This window comes from Lissotriton helveticus, chromosome 4_1 (assembly GCF_964261635.1).
Source record: "Lissotriton helveticus chromosome 4_1, aLisHel1.1, whole genome shotgun sequence".
Taxonomy (NCBI): domain Eukaryota; kingdom Metazoa; phylum Chordata; class Amphibia; order Caudata; family Salamandridae; genus Lissotriton; species Lissotriton helveticus.
Window position 1 is genome coordinate 926,782,541 of NC_136063.1, and position 16,630 is coordinate 926,799,170.

Below are 16,630 nucleotides of genomic sequence, written 5' to 3' on the forward strand. Positions count from 1 at the left end.
TACGCAAACACTACAACACTACCCAAAACCCTAAAACACTACCCCCAGCATGACCCTACACTACACAAACACTACAACACTATCCTAAACCCTAAAACACTACGCCCAGCATGACCCTACACTACGCAAACACTACAACACTACCCTAAACCCTAAAACACTAGCCCCAGCATGACCCTACACTACGCAAACACTACAACACAACCCTAAACCCTAAAACACTACCCCCAGCATGACCCTATACTACGCAAACACTACAACACTACCCTAAACCCTAAAACACTACCCCCAGCATGACCCTACACTACGCAAACACTACAACACAACCCTAAACCCTAAAACACTACCCCCAGCATGACCCTACACTAAACAACCACCACAACTCTACACTACACTAACACAACACTACACTACACAACACTACACTACACTACACAATCACTAACCCACGAAAGAATTAACACAAACCCACTTACCTCTCTCGTCATCGTGGTTTTCACAACGCAAATGCATTTACCATACATGCCTTTAAAACGTAATTCTTTGTAAAGGCATGCGCGATAAATGCACATGCGTTTTGAAAAAATGCGGGATAATGGTATGCGAGGTCAATGACCTTGCGGGATAATGGTATGCGGACTGAAAGTCTGCGGGATAAAAAATGCGGGAAAATGGCTGCAAACCATGATTAGCAGCAGACTTCCCTGGTGAGCACTAGCTTTACTACAGTGATCTAATGAGCAACTAGAGTGCTAACATTTAGAATTTATGGCAAATGTGTGACACATCTGAATGCCTTCTTGATAGAACCAAAGTAAACAAGCATTGAAAATGCAATAGATCTCGCCCTCGTTTAAGTTAAAGCCATTCTGTTTGTAATGAGGTGGCTTTTTAGCTTTGCTTTTATTAGTGTTTTTAGAACTTTCATGTAAATAACATGCATATGTATGCATATATGTATGCATGCATTTATATTTATATAGATATGCAGATTATATATGTTTATATATGTATATTACCTACTGGCGATAGCCAGTGGGTATATATAGTTAGGATTTTTTCTCTATGGGATTTCTGAAAATTCTATGTCTAATAACTTTGGCGTTTGTGGACGGAATTGGCTGAAATTTTCAGGAAAATGGCACATTTTGTTTCTGAGCAGCCCCTGAAAGTTTGGGGGGGTTTCGTCAAGGGGGGGCCGAGAAAAAAGGGGGGTCCCAAAACGCGTTTTTCCATAGGGCGGTTGGACTCACTTTTAGCTCGAACGGCTGAATAGATTTACATGAAACTTGGCAAAATTGTAGATATGGTTTGCCCGACGTGCCTTTGCTATGTCTCAATATATGTGCTCCAGTGGATTTTGAGAAATTACCGTTTAAAAAAATATATATATCTGTGACAGCGCTCCGGTTAGCGCCCCGGTTCGCGTACCTGACGCGTAACGGAACTTCGCGAACCGAAGCTGATTGGCTCTCCGGTGTCTGTCAACATTCTAAACAGTCCGGAGCGGCCGCCATCTTGTCTCTCGGTACGATCGAGAGACAAGATGTGGTGAAAAACGAAGGGGGAAATGAAGGAAAGGGGGCAAGGTAGACCACTCCTGACCCCCTAGGATTGATGAGGGGGATATTAAAGTGCCCCGCGGGGCAAAAAATAATAAAAAAATTTTTTTGCGATTTTACGCCGTAGAGGCGCGTCCCGGTACGCGAACCGGGCAGCTCACCGGGCAGCTAACCGGGCAGCTAACCGGCAGCGTAGCTGTCAACATTGTAAACAGTCCGGAGCGGCCGCCATCTTGTCTCTCGGTAGGTTCCTGAGACAAGATGTGGTGAAAAAAGAAGGGGGAAATGAAGGAAAGGGGGCAAGGTAAACCCCTCCTGACCCCCTAGGATTGATGAGGGGGATATTAAAGTCCCCCGCGATTTTTCGCGGTAGAGGCGCTTCCCGGTACGCGAACCGGGCAGCTAACCGGCAGCGTAGCGGGAGTCCGCCATCTTGTGTTTTTCGAGCGTCCGGTTCGCGTACCGGGTAGCGTCCCGGTAAGCGTAACAAGGGGAAAACCAAGAGAAACAGTAAAAAAAAAATTAAGGGAATAGATTTCCAGCAAACTTGCCAAAATTGTAGGGACTGTTTGTTTGATATGCCTTTGCAAGGCCTCAAGATATGTGCACGTGTGGATTTTGTCTAATTAAGGTTAAAAAAAATATATATATCTGTAAGCGTGCTCCGGCACGCTTACGTTACGGGTTTTGTTTGCGCTGCAGAGCCGATACGTCACGGTTATGCGACGCGTCATGAGGCGTCTCACGTGGCTACGTGATACGTCACGTAATAAAGAATATATTTTACAGCTATAGATATTAGCTTTTAAAAAACCAATGAAATTCACTGAAAAAACCATAGGTTATAGACCATATATAGTTAGGAATTTGCATTTACAAAACCTTGAAAATTCTCTGAAAAAACCATAGGTTAGAGACCATATATAGTTAGCTGGACATTTTATTGACATAAAACCAATGAAATTCCATATATAGTTAGTTGCACTAACTATATATCGCGCACCCGCAATCCACTGCTGATGATGTCACATATTACATCATTCATGACATGGTCAGTGACATCACTGATGACATCACTGATGACATCTCAAATGACATCTCAAATGACATCACTGATGACATCATGACACACCAATACCAGTTACTACATACACACTCACTGATTCCTACGTCTACACACACATTCACTCATTCACCCATACAATCACTCATACATACAGTCACTCATTATTACAACACTATCATATGCACTCATACACCTATGCAGACACTCACACACAGCCACTCATCCATGGAGTTACTCACACACCTAGTCAGTCCTGTAAAGAATCAATCACACTTCCATTTCCTCATCTATACAGTTAAACACAGAACACCATACTTCAGTGACATCACTGATGACATCACTGATGACATCTCAAATGACATCACTGATGACATCATGACACACCAATACCAGTTACTACATGCGCTCTCACTGATTCCTACGTCTACACACACATTCACTCATTCACCCATACAATCACTCATACATACAGTCACTCATTATTACAACACTATCATATGCACTCATACACCTAGTCAGTCCTGTGAAGAATCAATCACACTTCGATTTCCTCATCTATACAGTTAAACACAGAACACCATACTTTTCACACATATACTAACACATACTTACTCTCTTATACAATCACTGATACAAGTACACATTGATATGCACAGAGTCACACACCTCCCAGCCAGCCACACACACACTCAGTCTTCCATACATCCACTCATTCTTCAATATGTAAAACATATTTAAACTTTACAAAAACACACAGACACTAGATGATGTCATCAGTGATGTCATTTGAGATGTCATCAGTGATGTCATCAGTGATGTCATTTGAGATGTCATCAGTGATGTCATCAGTGATGTCACTGACCATGTCATGAATGATGTAATATGTGACATCATCAGCAGTGGATTGCGGGTGCGCGATATATAGTTAGTGCAACTAACTATATATGGAATTTCATTGGTTTTATGTCAATAAAATGTCCAGCTAACTATATATGGTCACTAACCTATGGTTTTTTCAGAGAATTTTCAAGGTTTTGTAAATGCAAATTCCTAACTATATATGGTCTATAACCTATGGTTTTTTCAGTGAATATATATATAATCTATATATATATATATATATATATATATCCTACTGGCGGTCGCCAGTAGGTATATATAGTTAGGATTGATTTCCATAGGGAAATCGCAACATTCTATTGGGAATAACTTTGGCGTCGGTTGAAGAATCTGCCTGAATTTTTCAGCAACTTTGCCTCGCGACGCTCCGGTCCTTCCCTGAAAGTTTGGGGGGGATTCGTCAAGCGGGGGCCGAGATAAAAGGGGGGTCCCAAAACGTGTTTTCCCCATGTTAATTTCCATAGGGCGGTCGGTCGCACTTTTAGCTCGAACGGCTGAATGGATTTCACCAAACTTGGCAAAATTGTAGGGACTGGTAGCCCGATGTGCCTTTGCTATGTCTCAAGATATGTGCTCCAGAGGATTTTGAGTAATTTAGGTTAAAAAAAAATTATATATCTATGGCAGCTTACCCGTACGCTTACGGTATGCGCACGTACGCGTACGGTACGCGTACCTCTAGTGCGCGAGCTGCATTCTGATTGGCTGCCAATGTCTGTCAGCACTCCAAAACAGAAACTGTTGGCAGCCATCTTGTGCCTCGGTAGACTGAGGCACAGGAAAGCAGAAAAACAAACGTGCGGAACTCAAAAAGGGTGCAGGGTAGAAGCATCCTGACCCCTAGGCCTGCTCAGGGGGTCCCACAAGGACCCCCAAGGCCCAAAAAAAAAATAATTCATAAAAATCGCAGGGTACGCTTACGGTACGCGTACCGGTACGCGCACGGTGCGCGTACCTCATTTTTTTACAAGAAAAAAAAAAGATTTGGGGGCCTTGTAGAAACACTCTGACCCCCCTAGGGCTGTTCAGGTGGTCCCATACGGATATTAACATATATAAATGTTATCCGCTAATAGAATTAGCATTTAAAAAACCTTGCGAGTTCACTGAAAAAAACAAAGGTTTCAGGCCTTATATAGTTAGGAATTAGCATTTAAAAAACCTTTGGTATTCACTGAAAAAACCATAGGTTTCACACCAGTTATAGTTAGGAATTAGCATTTAAAAAACCTATGAAATTCTCTCAAAAAACCATAGGTTTCATACCAGTTATAGTTAGGAATTAGCAATTAAAAAACCTATTAAATTCACTGAGAAAACCATAGGTTTGACACCAGTTATAGTTAGCTGAACATTTTACTCATACACACACACCCCCCACACACATACCCCCACATACACATACCCCACACCCACCCCTCCCACACTCACCCCCACACATACCTCACACACCCACACCTCCACCCACACCCAAACACCCCACACACCCACACCCACACACACACCTTACACACCCACACCCCCACCCACACACCCCACACACCCCTACCCACACACACCTCACTCCACCCCCACACAGACACACACCTCACTCCACCCCCACACACACACCCCACACATCCCCCACACACACCTCACCCCTCCCACACACACACCTCTGACACCACCCCCCCCACACACACACACCACACACACACCTCTCACACACACACACACACCCACGCACACACTCCTCACACACACACACACACACACACCCACACACACCCCTACACACACACCCCACACACACCCACACATCCTACACACACACCCCACACACATACCCCCACCACACACACACCCCATCCCCCCCACACACACACACCACACACACACACACACTTATTTTCTTTTTTCTTTTTTTGAGGGGGTGCCCCACACACATACCCCCCCCACACCCACCCCCCCACATACACCCTCCACACATACCTCATACACCCACACCTCCACCCACACCCAAACACCCCACACACCCACACCCACACAGACACCTTACACACCCACACCCCCACACACCCCACACACCCCACACACCCCCACCCACACACACCTCACTCCCCCCACACACACACACCTCACAGACACACCCCACACATCCCCCACATACACCTCACCCCTTCCCCACACACACACACCTCTGACACACACCTCACACACCTCACACACACACACACACACACACCACACACACACACACCCACACACACCCACACACACTCCTCTCACACACACACTCCTCTCACACACACACACCCACCCCCCCACACACATCCCACACACACACCAACACATCCTACACACAAACACCCCACACACATACCCCCACCACACACATGCCCCACACCCACCCCCCCCCCACACACACCACACACACACACTCATTATTTTTTTATTTTTTTGAGGGGGTGCCCCACACACATACCCCCCCACACACACCCCCCACACACACACCCCCACACACACACCCCCACACACACACCCCACCATACCTCATACACCCACACCTCCACCCACACCCAAACACCACCCACACCCACACACACACCATACACCCCCACACCCCCACCTACACCCACACACCCCACACACCCCCACCCACACACACCTCACTCCCCCCCACACACACACACCTCACAGACACACCCCACACATCCCCCACACACACCTCACCCCCCCACACACACACACCTCTGACACAGACCCCCCACACACACACACCCCACACACACACCTCACACACACCTCACACACACACACACACACATACACACATTCCTCACCCCCACACACACCCAAACACACCCCCACACACACCCCCACACACACACCCCCACACACACACCCCCACACACACACCCCCACACACACACCCCACACACACACCCACACATCCTACACACACACACCCCACAATCATACCCCCCCCACACACACACCACACACACACACACACTCATTATTATTATTATTATTTTTTTACGGGGTGCGCGCCCCGGTACACGTATCGGTACACATACCAGTACGCGTACCCTGGAGAAAAAAAGAAAGACAGAGTTTTTTAAAAATGTAGCATTTTTATATAAATTGGAAGTAGTTCTGAAAACAACTGGTTTTTATTCTTATTGCTGTTTTATATTTTTTTTATTGTTTTTTTGTACCCCGCGACTTTAAAAAAAATATATATATTATTTTTTTTGCCTTGGGGGTCCTTGTGGGACCCCCTGAGCAGGCCTAGGGGGTCAGGGTGTTTCTACTCTGGCCCCTTTGCGAGTTTCACACCTTTGTTTCACTGCTTTCTTGTGCCTTGGTTCTAACAAGGCACAAGATGGCTGCCAGGGACACCCAGTATGCAAGGGGAATTAGTTCCCCCTCTTCAAACATGCACGGGGGCTGCGTTGCAGAGAGGTGTAAAAAAGGGTGTGGCCTCATTACACCTCTATGCAATGCAGCCATCTGGCGCATACTGGAGGCTCCTGGTGGGTTAGTTGGCCCCCAGGGACCCCTATTATGCAAGGGGAATTAGTTCCCCCTCTGCAAACGCGCCAGGCGGCTGCGTTGCAGAGAGGTGTAACAAGGGGCATAGCCTCATTACACCTCTGCAATGCAGCCCCCTGGCGCATACTGGAGGTTCCAGGTGGGCTAGTTGGCCCCCAGGGGCCCCCAGTATGCAGGGGGAATGAGTTCTCCCTCTTCAAACATGCACGGGGGCTGCGTTGCAGAGAGGTGTAAAAAGGGCCGTGGCTTAATTACACCTCTCTGCAATGCAGTCTCCTGGTGCATACTGGAGATTCCTGGTGGGCTTTCAGGTCTTATATAGTTAGGAATTAGCATTAAAAAAACCTTTGAAATTCACTGAAAAAACATAGGTTTCAGGCCTTGTATAGTTAGGAATTAGCATTTAAAAAAACCTTGCAAATTCACTGAAAAAACCATAGGTTTCAGGCCTTATATAGTTAGGAATTAGCATTTAAAAACCTTGCAAATTCAATGAAAAAACCATAGGTTTCAGGCCTTATATAGTTAGGAATTAGCATTTAAAAAACCTTGCAAATTCACTGAAAAAAACATAGGTTTCAGGCCTTATATAGTTAGGAATTAGGCACAAGAAAGCAGAAAAACAAACGTGTAGAACACAAAAAGGGGGCAGGGTAGAAACACCCTGACCCCCTAGGGCTGCTCAGGTGGTCCCACTAGGATATTAATATATTTAAACGTTATCCGCTAATAGAATTAGCATTTAAAAAACCTTTGAAATTCACTGAAAAAACCATAGGTTTCAGGCCTTATATAGTTAGGAATTAGCATTTAAAAAACCTTTGAAATTCACTGAAAAAACCATAGGTTTCAGGCCTTATATAGTTAGGAATTAGCATTTAAAAAAACCTTTGAAATTCACTGAAAAAACCATAGGTTTCAGGAGTTATATAGTTAGGAATTAGCTTTTACAAAACCTTTGAAATTCACTCAAAAAACTATAAGTTTTAGTGGTGTTATAGTTAGCTGGACATTTTACTCATACAAAACCTATATAGTTAGTTGTACTAAGTATATATCGCGCACCCGCAATCCACTGCTGATCATGTCACATATTTGATCATTCATGACATGGTCAGTGACATCACTGATGACATCTCAAATGACATCACTGATGACATCATCCACGTGACAATCACATACACCTTTTCATACACTATTACAATTTTTCATCACTCTTTGTAAAATACAGAGTATCATATTTAAATCCATTGTCACAGCAATACACGTATCTAAAATCCACTCAGTGATTCGTACATGTATACACACATCTAATCCCTTACCTATGGATTCACTCATACATGCTGTCAATGAACAATAGAACACTATCAAAAATACTTATACATCTATATCGACATTAAACAACAGCACGCATCCTATTCACATATGAAGTCATCCTACTCACTTATGCAAACAATGGATCATACTTACATATTTACTTAGCAAAACACTTATACAAACACCACTTCTTCTATTCATTTAGATAGTAAGTCATACTTAGTGAATTATAAAATCATTATTACAAGTATACAGTTATCCATACAGTCACTCACACAATCATTGTGTCTTATGTATACTTATTTATATACAACAACTGACACATACACTGCCTTTTATTTTTCTAGTTTGTTGGACCTGTACCTTTGAGAAATATATTTGCTCATCACCACACCCATAAAGAGATTCCCTCACCCAAACTGTTATAACATGTAGTTTTAACTTCATATATCTACTGAATAAACTATTCACACATCTTTGGACAGTCACACACCCTCCACCGAACCACACACACTTTCACACTCCCATACAAATACTCAGTTAAATAATCAATAACTAATATAGACTTTCACATAGCTAGTAACCAAGTGTGGAATCAGTTTACACAACAACTGACAAAGTGATACAGATATTCACACAGTTTAGTCACTATCCACTATATTTAGTGAGACATTATAAATTGGTCAAGTAAAGAGTCAATTACACTGCTACTAAATACTCCATCCAAATATGTATTTATATATATCCACTCATTCTTCAATGCAAATTGCTATATATATAAAGCATATTTAAATAACGAAGCAAACCACATTCACTGGATGATGTCATCAGTGATGTCATCAGTGATGTCATTTGAGATGTCATCAGTGATGTCACTGACCATGTCATGAATGATCTAATATGTGACATCATCAGCAGTGGATTGCGGGTGCGCGATATATACTTAGTACAACTAACTATATAGGAGCAATTTCAATGGTTTTGTATGAGTAAAATGTCCAGCTAACTATAACACTACTAAAACTTATAGTTTTTTGAGTGAATTTCAAAGGTTTTGTAAAAGCTAATTCCTAACTATATAACTCCTGAAACCTATGGTTTTTTCAGTGAATATATATATATATATATCACTACTTGCATTGTTTTTGCATCCAACAGTGTGCAGGACAGGCTTTGATGTTGAGAGGCAAATGTTGAACATTGCATTGGTCTAAAGGACTAGTACGTATACATCCTTGGTGGTTACGACTGGCCAATCAGGTGAATTTCAGTTTTAAAATTTTGAGCGCACCCTCCAATCTTTTGGGTGCAGTGAAATGACAGGCATGAATCCTACAATATCCACTTGTGCACAGGCCATGCAAGTTGACTTACCACCCTGAGAGCAACTTGACCTTGCTCTAGTACTTTGAGGAATGGCACCAGATAGTAGGCTATCCACTGTAGGAATGTAGATCTCTGGTATGGGAATTGTGGCTATGTCAAATGATCAATGGGCTTACCTCCCTCACAACACATGGTTTCGGGGAGAGGGGCAGGAGATTGCGTACATGCCGGCTCAGAGATCTAGCATGGACTCTGTGTAGCAATAAATAAAGCACCCTTCAGGCAGTCTAATGGACTCTATCATTCACCCCTAGGTGTACACATATGGAACCACGCATGCATATTTGTCTACATCTAAGGATGTTGTTCAACTCCGTGCATGTGTTAGGCAATATAAAGCTACTGACTCCAGTTATGGATGTCCTCACACACATCTTCTCCAGTAAAGACACATTTTCCCTTCTTTCTACAAGGCTATAGGTAAAATGGAGAGTCCCTTACTATTTATTATGCTGCCAGTCCACCCATAGCCTGGGTTTAATGGAAGGGTTGTCCCCTTTAAAAAGGTGTGTGCACCGTGCCCAGCTTTGTTGTCTCGTAGCTAGTAAAGGAAGAGAAACCCCTATGTGCTTGCTTGATTGTTGAGACCACACATGGCAAAGCACACATGTTTATGCAGAAACATACAAGGGCAGGTCTGCACAGCTAAAACAAACCACACAAAAGACTCTAGTTCCAACAGCTACTGACAATGAATTATCACACATTTACTTTTTCCAGGCATTGGGTAGCCATACCACCAGAAGAACTGTGTAAGAAATGTGAGTCAGCCATCTAAGGCCGTATTACAGAAAGTTCCTCGGTGGCACACCAGGCATGTGCGCCTGGTTTGTGCTTCTCTGGGACACTTTGGTATTACAGAAGTGTTTGCAGATGCTTGTGCGACACTTTCTGTAATACTGATAGTGCTGGCACACATGTAGTGTCAGTGCTTCTCAAGAGGGCATTCCCTCTTTTGCATGGTGGCATGACCACAGGCAAATGTGAGAATCTCTTTGCCTCTACACCCGCTCTGTATAATGGACTCAACATACTGATTAAACACCTCCACAAAACTGAATCAGATTCTGGTTTGCAATGGTAATGCTTGGAAAGTCACCACTACAGAATGTTGCAACAATGCCTAATGATGTCACATTGTGTGTTATGCATGTGTTAATTAACCCCTTGCATGTGGCCGCGATTCTGCGCCTGTGCGGCAAAATCGCAAGTGGGTTTGTTCATGACGGCCCCCAGCCGTCATCAGCACACGAGCACCGCGGTGCATGACGGACGGGGCCGTCATCAGCATGCAAGGGATTAACAGTAACAATGGCAATAGACAAAACACAACAGTTTACCTGTTTTGAATCCCAAGGTCTGCGGCCCAGGCATCATATATATACACATATTTATTATTAAATATTTATTGCTTAGTGGTCTAAATCGTCCACTGCAGGTGCCTGTGCTTGACCTCAAATCCCCTCGGGTCCACTCAGCATTTCATTCTTCTGAGGTCGTTAAAATGGGCAACAATAAACATCTGTTATTCAGTGCCAAGATACCCTCCGAGGTGAACTTGTGCTTTACAAATACGCATGTTTTGTGGGGTGTTATGTAAGGGGGATCTTATAGAATGAGCCAAATCAATATTCATAATAAAGTTTGAGCCCAAAGGAGATAAACAAATCTTTCAGGGTAACAAACATAAAGACCATTGGTGTATATCTTGAATACAGACTGTAGCAGACAAATTAGATATAAAAGGTGTTGCCAGTGCAGCCATAGCCTTGTAGGCCGCATCATTATTCATACACTTCAAGTGCAAAGCAAACATGTTGAGATTTTAAGTGGATCATGTGCTGTGCCGCAGTTGTGACTCGCTCTCGTGTTGCATAAGAAAAGCTGTTTTGTTTTGCAGTCCCTTTGATGTTGAGGACCTCACCCCATCCACGGGAAATGTCAACAAAACGTCGGCAGTCCAAAGAAGAGTATCAGTATACAGTCAAGGCACTCCAGAAACTCCAACCTTCAAGGATCACTCGTTCTTCGTAAGTCCCATTGGCGGCATCCATTTTACTTTTGTCAATGATGAGTGGCTATGAGGTGGAGAATGTAGAAAGTTAAATATCTTTCAACTCTGTCAGGTTCTGTTCAAATACCCCTGAAAGCACTACTCTGCTTTGGCTAATTATTATTTCCCTGTTTATACAATTACATAGTATTATTGCAATTGCACCATAATGGGGATACATTTGTAACTTTTAGAATCAATGGAATATTGAAATAAACTGTGAAGACATGATTGTTTAACACTTAATCACGCATAATAATTACTTTTAAAGTGTCATCTCCTATTGAAGGTGACCTTATCAGAAAAAAACGTGTTGAAGCAGGCAGAAGGGTTAGGAACAATAATGTTGTTTTGGAAAGATTGTAGATCCTAAACTTTGTCCCGCCGAAAGTTAAAATTGTTGAATTCCAAGAAAACAAATATTGGATCGTAAAATAGTACTATACTTGAAACGTTCTTTTTGGTATCCCAAGGCGTCATTTATTTGTTTGCCCTATATAAAAAGCATTCACTGATAGAAATGTTAAACAATAACCATTTTCACTTTTTAAAAAATGGAGGAATTGTGGATACTCCTACATTTCGCTCACAAATGGAAAACCGATCGGTGACATGTCCGCTCCAAATAAAAAAACATACTTCTATTTCACTGAATAGCAATGTTCATTACTGATCAGTTCCTCTGGATAGGTGGCTTCTCCAGACGGAAAACTTTACTCCTTATGGCTCCATCTACTCTCTTTAAAGCTGGACAAGTGCAAGGCCTCTGAATTATGTGGTAGGAGTGGATGAAATTATGCTGTAAACTGCAGCACCCTTTATGGCAGTATTACTTCACTATTATGCTATATATATATATATATATATATATCACTATTATGCTATATATATATATATATATATATATATATATATATATATATATATATATATATATATATATATATATATATATATATATGTCTCAGCAAAGATTTCAACTCAATAGTTACGGTTTGACACCTAAATACAGAAATTGGAAAGGAAGGGAGACCGCTACCACGACACCCCATAGCAACAGGTGAAGGCTACGCTGGGTCTTCAGCAGGTGGCTCACCCATCCCCATACGTTCTCTGCTATAATCCAGTCAGGGGTTCCCCCCCACTCCTCTTGAGCCAGATGCCTTCCCCCTCTTACTCCTGCAGTGGAATAGGGGGACCTCTCCACGCCACCTGATTTGGAAAGTTCCAGCACTATCTGCCACCCTTTAATAAGGAAGTCTTCTCAAGCCCACCCATGCTTTTAGTAGGCTACATTTACCCCATGGACCTTGTAAGGTGACTCACTCCCCTCTCACATATTGTGATAGGATGGTGCACTGAGCTAGGGGTTATACCATTCTATATCATAGTGCCATGTTATCTGGAATGCACTCCATTCCAGTAGGATACATTTCTAAGCTCTATTAACCCCGTTTACAACCCAGCCCAACCTTTTCAAAGAAACCGGAAGGGCATGACAGCATGAGTGGCTGCTTTTTTAGTAACTGTTTATCCTCTTGAGCTAGAAATGTTTTTATTAAAATCTGAAAATTATGCATCAAGTGTGGCAAATCCATATTCTAAGGTGACAGAATAGCATAATTCCAGCAGACTTGGACAAAAGTGGTCATTAGGCTGAGGTAGTTCAAACAGGCAGCAACACGTTCAGCATAGGTGGGGCATGAAAATATCTTCCTGTAGCCTCATTCGGAAGGGCAAACAGCAGACACCATGAGTAGAGGTTTGCCTGGACTGGCTTCTTGTCGAATGGGGCCTATGGTGTAACAAAAATAAGTGCCCTCTATTTAACACCATGCGAGCGGCGCATTTTCCCGCTGTGCGCTAACTTTTTAAAAAAACCCGCGGTTCATGACGAGCTCAGCTTGTCATGAGCGTACAAGAGGTGTAACTCATGACGAGCTGAGCTCGTCATTAGCGTCGAAGGGGTTAAGTCCCCGGCTCTCCTAAACTTAAATTTTTCTTGACCACTGGCAAGGTATGCCACCCAGATGCAGTTTAAGGTTCAGGCGATAATTGTAAGGTGTGGTCATCATGCTTTTTCCCAGTTAGTTTAAAAACTAATTTGGTGTACAGGACCATTCTTTAACAAACAACGACAAAGCACAACAAAGAAATGAAAGCTTTGATAGGGTTTGCGTGACCATGTTCTGTGTGTGGGAAGGTTTGTAGGATTTTGTTTAGAAGTGGGCAATTTAACTTGTTGGAAGTTTCATCTGTGAGGGCAAGTGATTGAACTCCAAGGTCTCCATGTTACCCAAGCAGGTGTAATGCCAGTAAGAAATATGAGGGACTTCAGCCTCTTCTTCAGAGAGTCTTGTATTCCTTTAATGGGACGGTTACAGCACTTCACCAGAAGCGCAGAATACTTTGAATGGGACAGAACTAAGACTTTCTCATCATTGCTCACATACCTTAAATCTGACACTGTCTATGCTTTATGAAGCTCTTATTGTTCTTGTAAAGGTATAGTATTGAGACTTCCAGCGGGGGTGCCATGCCCTCTGCACTTTTCGCAGGGCTGTTGTACTTCATGCCCTCTGCACTTTTCGCAGGGCTGCTGTACTTCATGCCCTCTGCACTTTTCCAGGGCTGCTGTACTTCATGCCCTCTGCACTTTTCACAGGGCGGCTGTACTTTAATTGGGCCATAATGGGCACATCTTTTCAGGGCTGCTGTATTCTAAGTGGGACTGAATAGTCATCTGGCCTTCTCTGCATTAAATGGTTGAGTACCTGCACTTAACAGCAACACTGCCACGGCCCACAGAAGTGTCCCTATAATTTCAATACAATAGTACTACCACTGTTCAAAAGGGATGCTATATTGTAAGGGAACTGTAAGTGAACTCCTCACTTTTAAACTGACACTGTCAGAACATCTCAGCAAACATTTTTAGGAGCAACCTCTCCATTACTAAAGCCACCTCCCCCTCCCTTACTTCCTGTGAACTCCTCTGCCTCGATATCACCAGCGAGGGCAAACAAGTTTGTGCTTTACATCTCATCTATCACCCACCTGGTGACAACCTCATATTCACCCAACAACTCATGGACACGATCACATCCAATGCCGGTCGGCAGACCACCCAAGTCTACCTGGGTGACTTTAATCTCCACTGGAACGATCAGAAAGACACAGTGGTGAATAGTCTCAAAACTTTCCTTAATGCGCTTGACCTCACCCAAATATGCGATAGACCAACACACGACAAAGGCTCGATACTCGATCTCATCATCGCCAAAGAGGACTCTACCCAACTGGAGGCGATCCAACCCTGCGACTGGTCAGACCACCACATTATCACTTTCTTTATCAACGAAAAAATTAAACCTAACCCGGCTCAACCCACCAAATCCAAAACCTGGAAAAGGGACATGAAGAATCTTAACCCCACTGCCCTGCCTCCCCACATCGGCAGTCTCCTCCTTCCCCCTTCAGGTGCCTCGGATGTTCAATCACTGACCGATCACTACCTTGACTCTATGAACTCAATAGTCAATGAAGTCGCCCCATTGCAACTGAAGAGAGTCTCCACCAAAATCTCTAACCGTTGGTATGACGGCAGACTCAATGAGGACAGACGTACTATGCGAATGGCAGAGCGCACCTGGAGATCTGACCCCTCATCACTGCATCTCAAAACGCTTAAGAACAAGAGAAATGCCTACTTTAGGAAAATAAAGCGCGCAAAGTTGGACTTCTTTAGCCGTCAGTTGGACCAAGCAAAAAACAGGCCAAGAAAGCTGTTCGAACTAATCAAGACTCAAACAAAGACACAACCCTTACAATCTAACAGCACAACAAGCGACACCCCACACTGTGAAGCCTTCTCTGCTTTCTTTAAGCTAAAGACCGACAACATAAGAAGTGACCTCATCATGGATGTAAGCCGATACCCCAGCCACACCAGAATGTCTAACACTCAACCTAAAAACAAGGCATCATGGCTGTACTTCAACACCTACTCGGAAGAAGCAATACACAAACTGCTCTGCACCTTGAAGCCCTCTAATCACCTCATAGACCCCCTACCTGCTAATGCTGTAAAAGACTTCATCCCCCTGCTCCTCCCACTTTGGACCCAAATCATCAACAGCTCCCTTCAACAAGGTCTCATTCCAGACTCCCTCAAGGTGGGGCAAGTCACGCCTATACTCAAGAAACCTACAGCTGACCCGTCTGACCTGAACAATTACCGCCCTATCACCAATATCCCCACCCTGGCCAAACTGCTGGAAAAATGTGTCCAACTCCAACTAACAAAACACATTGACCAATTTGACCTCCTCAACCCTCATCAATCAGGCTTCCGAGCGAAACATAGCACGGAAACAGCTATGACACACATAATTGATGACGCCCTCCAAATCCTTGATCGTAATGAGTCCTGCCTCCTCATCCTTCTTGACCTCTCTTCAGCATTTGACACGGTCAAACATGAAAACTTACTGGAGCTGCTAAGCACTAGAATGGGTCTATCGGGAACTGTTCTCAAATGGTTTTCTTCCTTCCTTCATAACCGGTCTCAGAAGTTGAAGATCGACAATGTGCTATCTACAACTGTGCCTGCAGATCTAGGTGTTCCACAAGGATCCTCCCTCTCCCCCACACTGTTCAACCTCGTCATGGAACCGCTCGCCACCTTGCTCCAAGCATCCAATGTTCAATTCCATATGTACGCCGATGACACACAACTTTGCCTAAAGCTACAATCCCCGGAAGATATCAAACTTCTGAATTCCACACTTGGTAACACTCAATCTTGGT

General features: G+C 43.5%; 1 protein-coding gene across 5 annotated transcripts in view; it reads left to right on the forward strand.

Moving 5' to 3' along the window:
• The window catches only part of RIPOR2 (RHO family interacting cell polarization regulator 2), a 612,501-nt gene that overhangs the window by 451,251 nt on the left and 144,620 nt on the right, over positions 1-16,630 (forward strand). For all 5 annotated transcript variants that reach the window (XM_078687528.1, XM_078687531.1, XM_078687533.1 and 2 more), the window contains exon 12: positions 11,669-11,798. In XM_078687528.1, the coding sequence (XP_078543654.1) occupies positions 11,669-11,798 (130 nt within the window). The remainder of the gene's footprint in view (positions 1-11,668; positions 11,799-16,630) is intronic.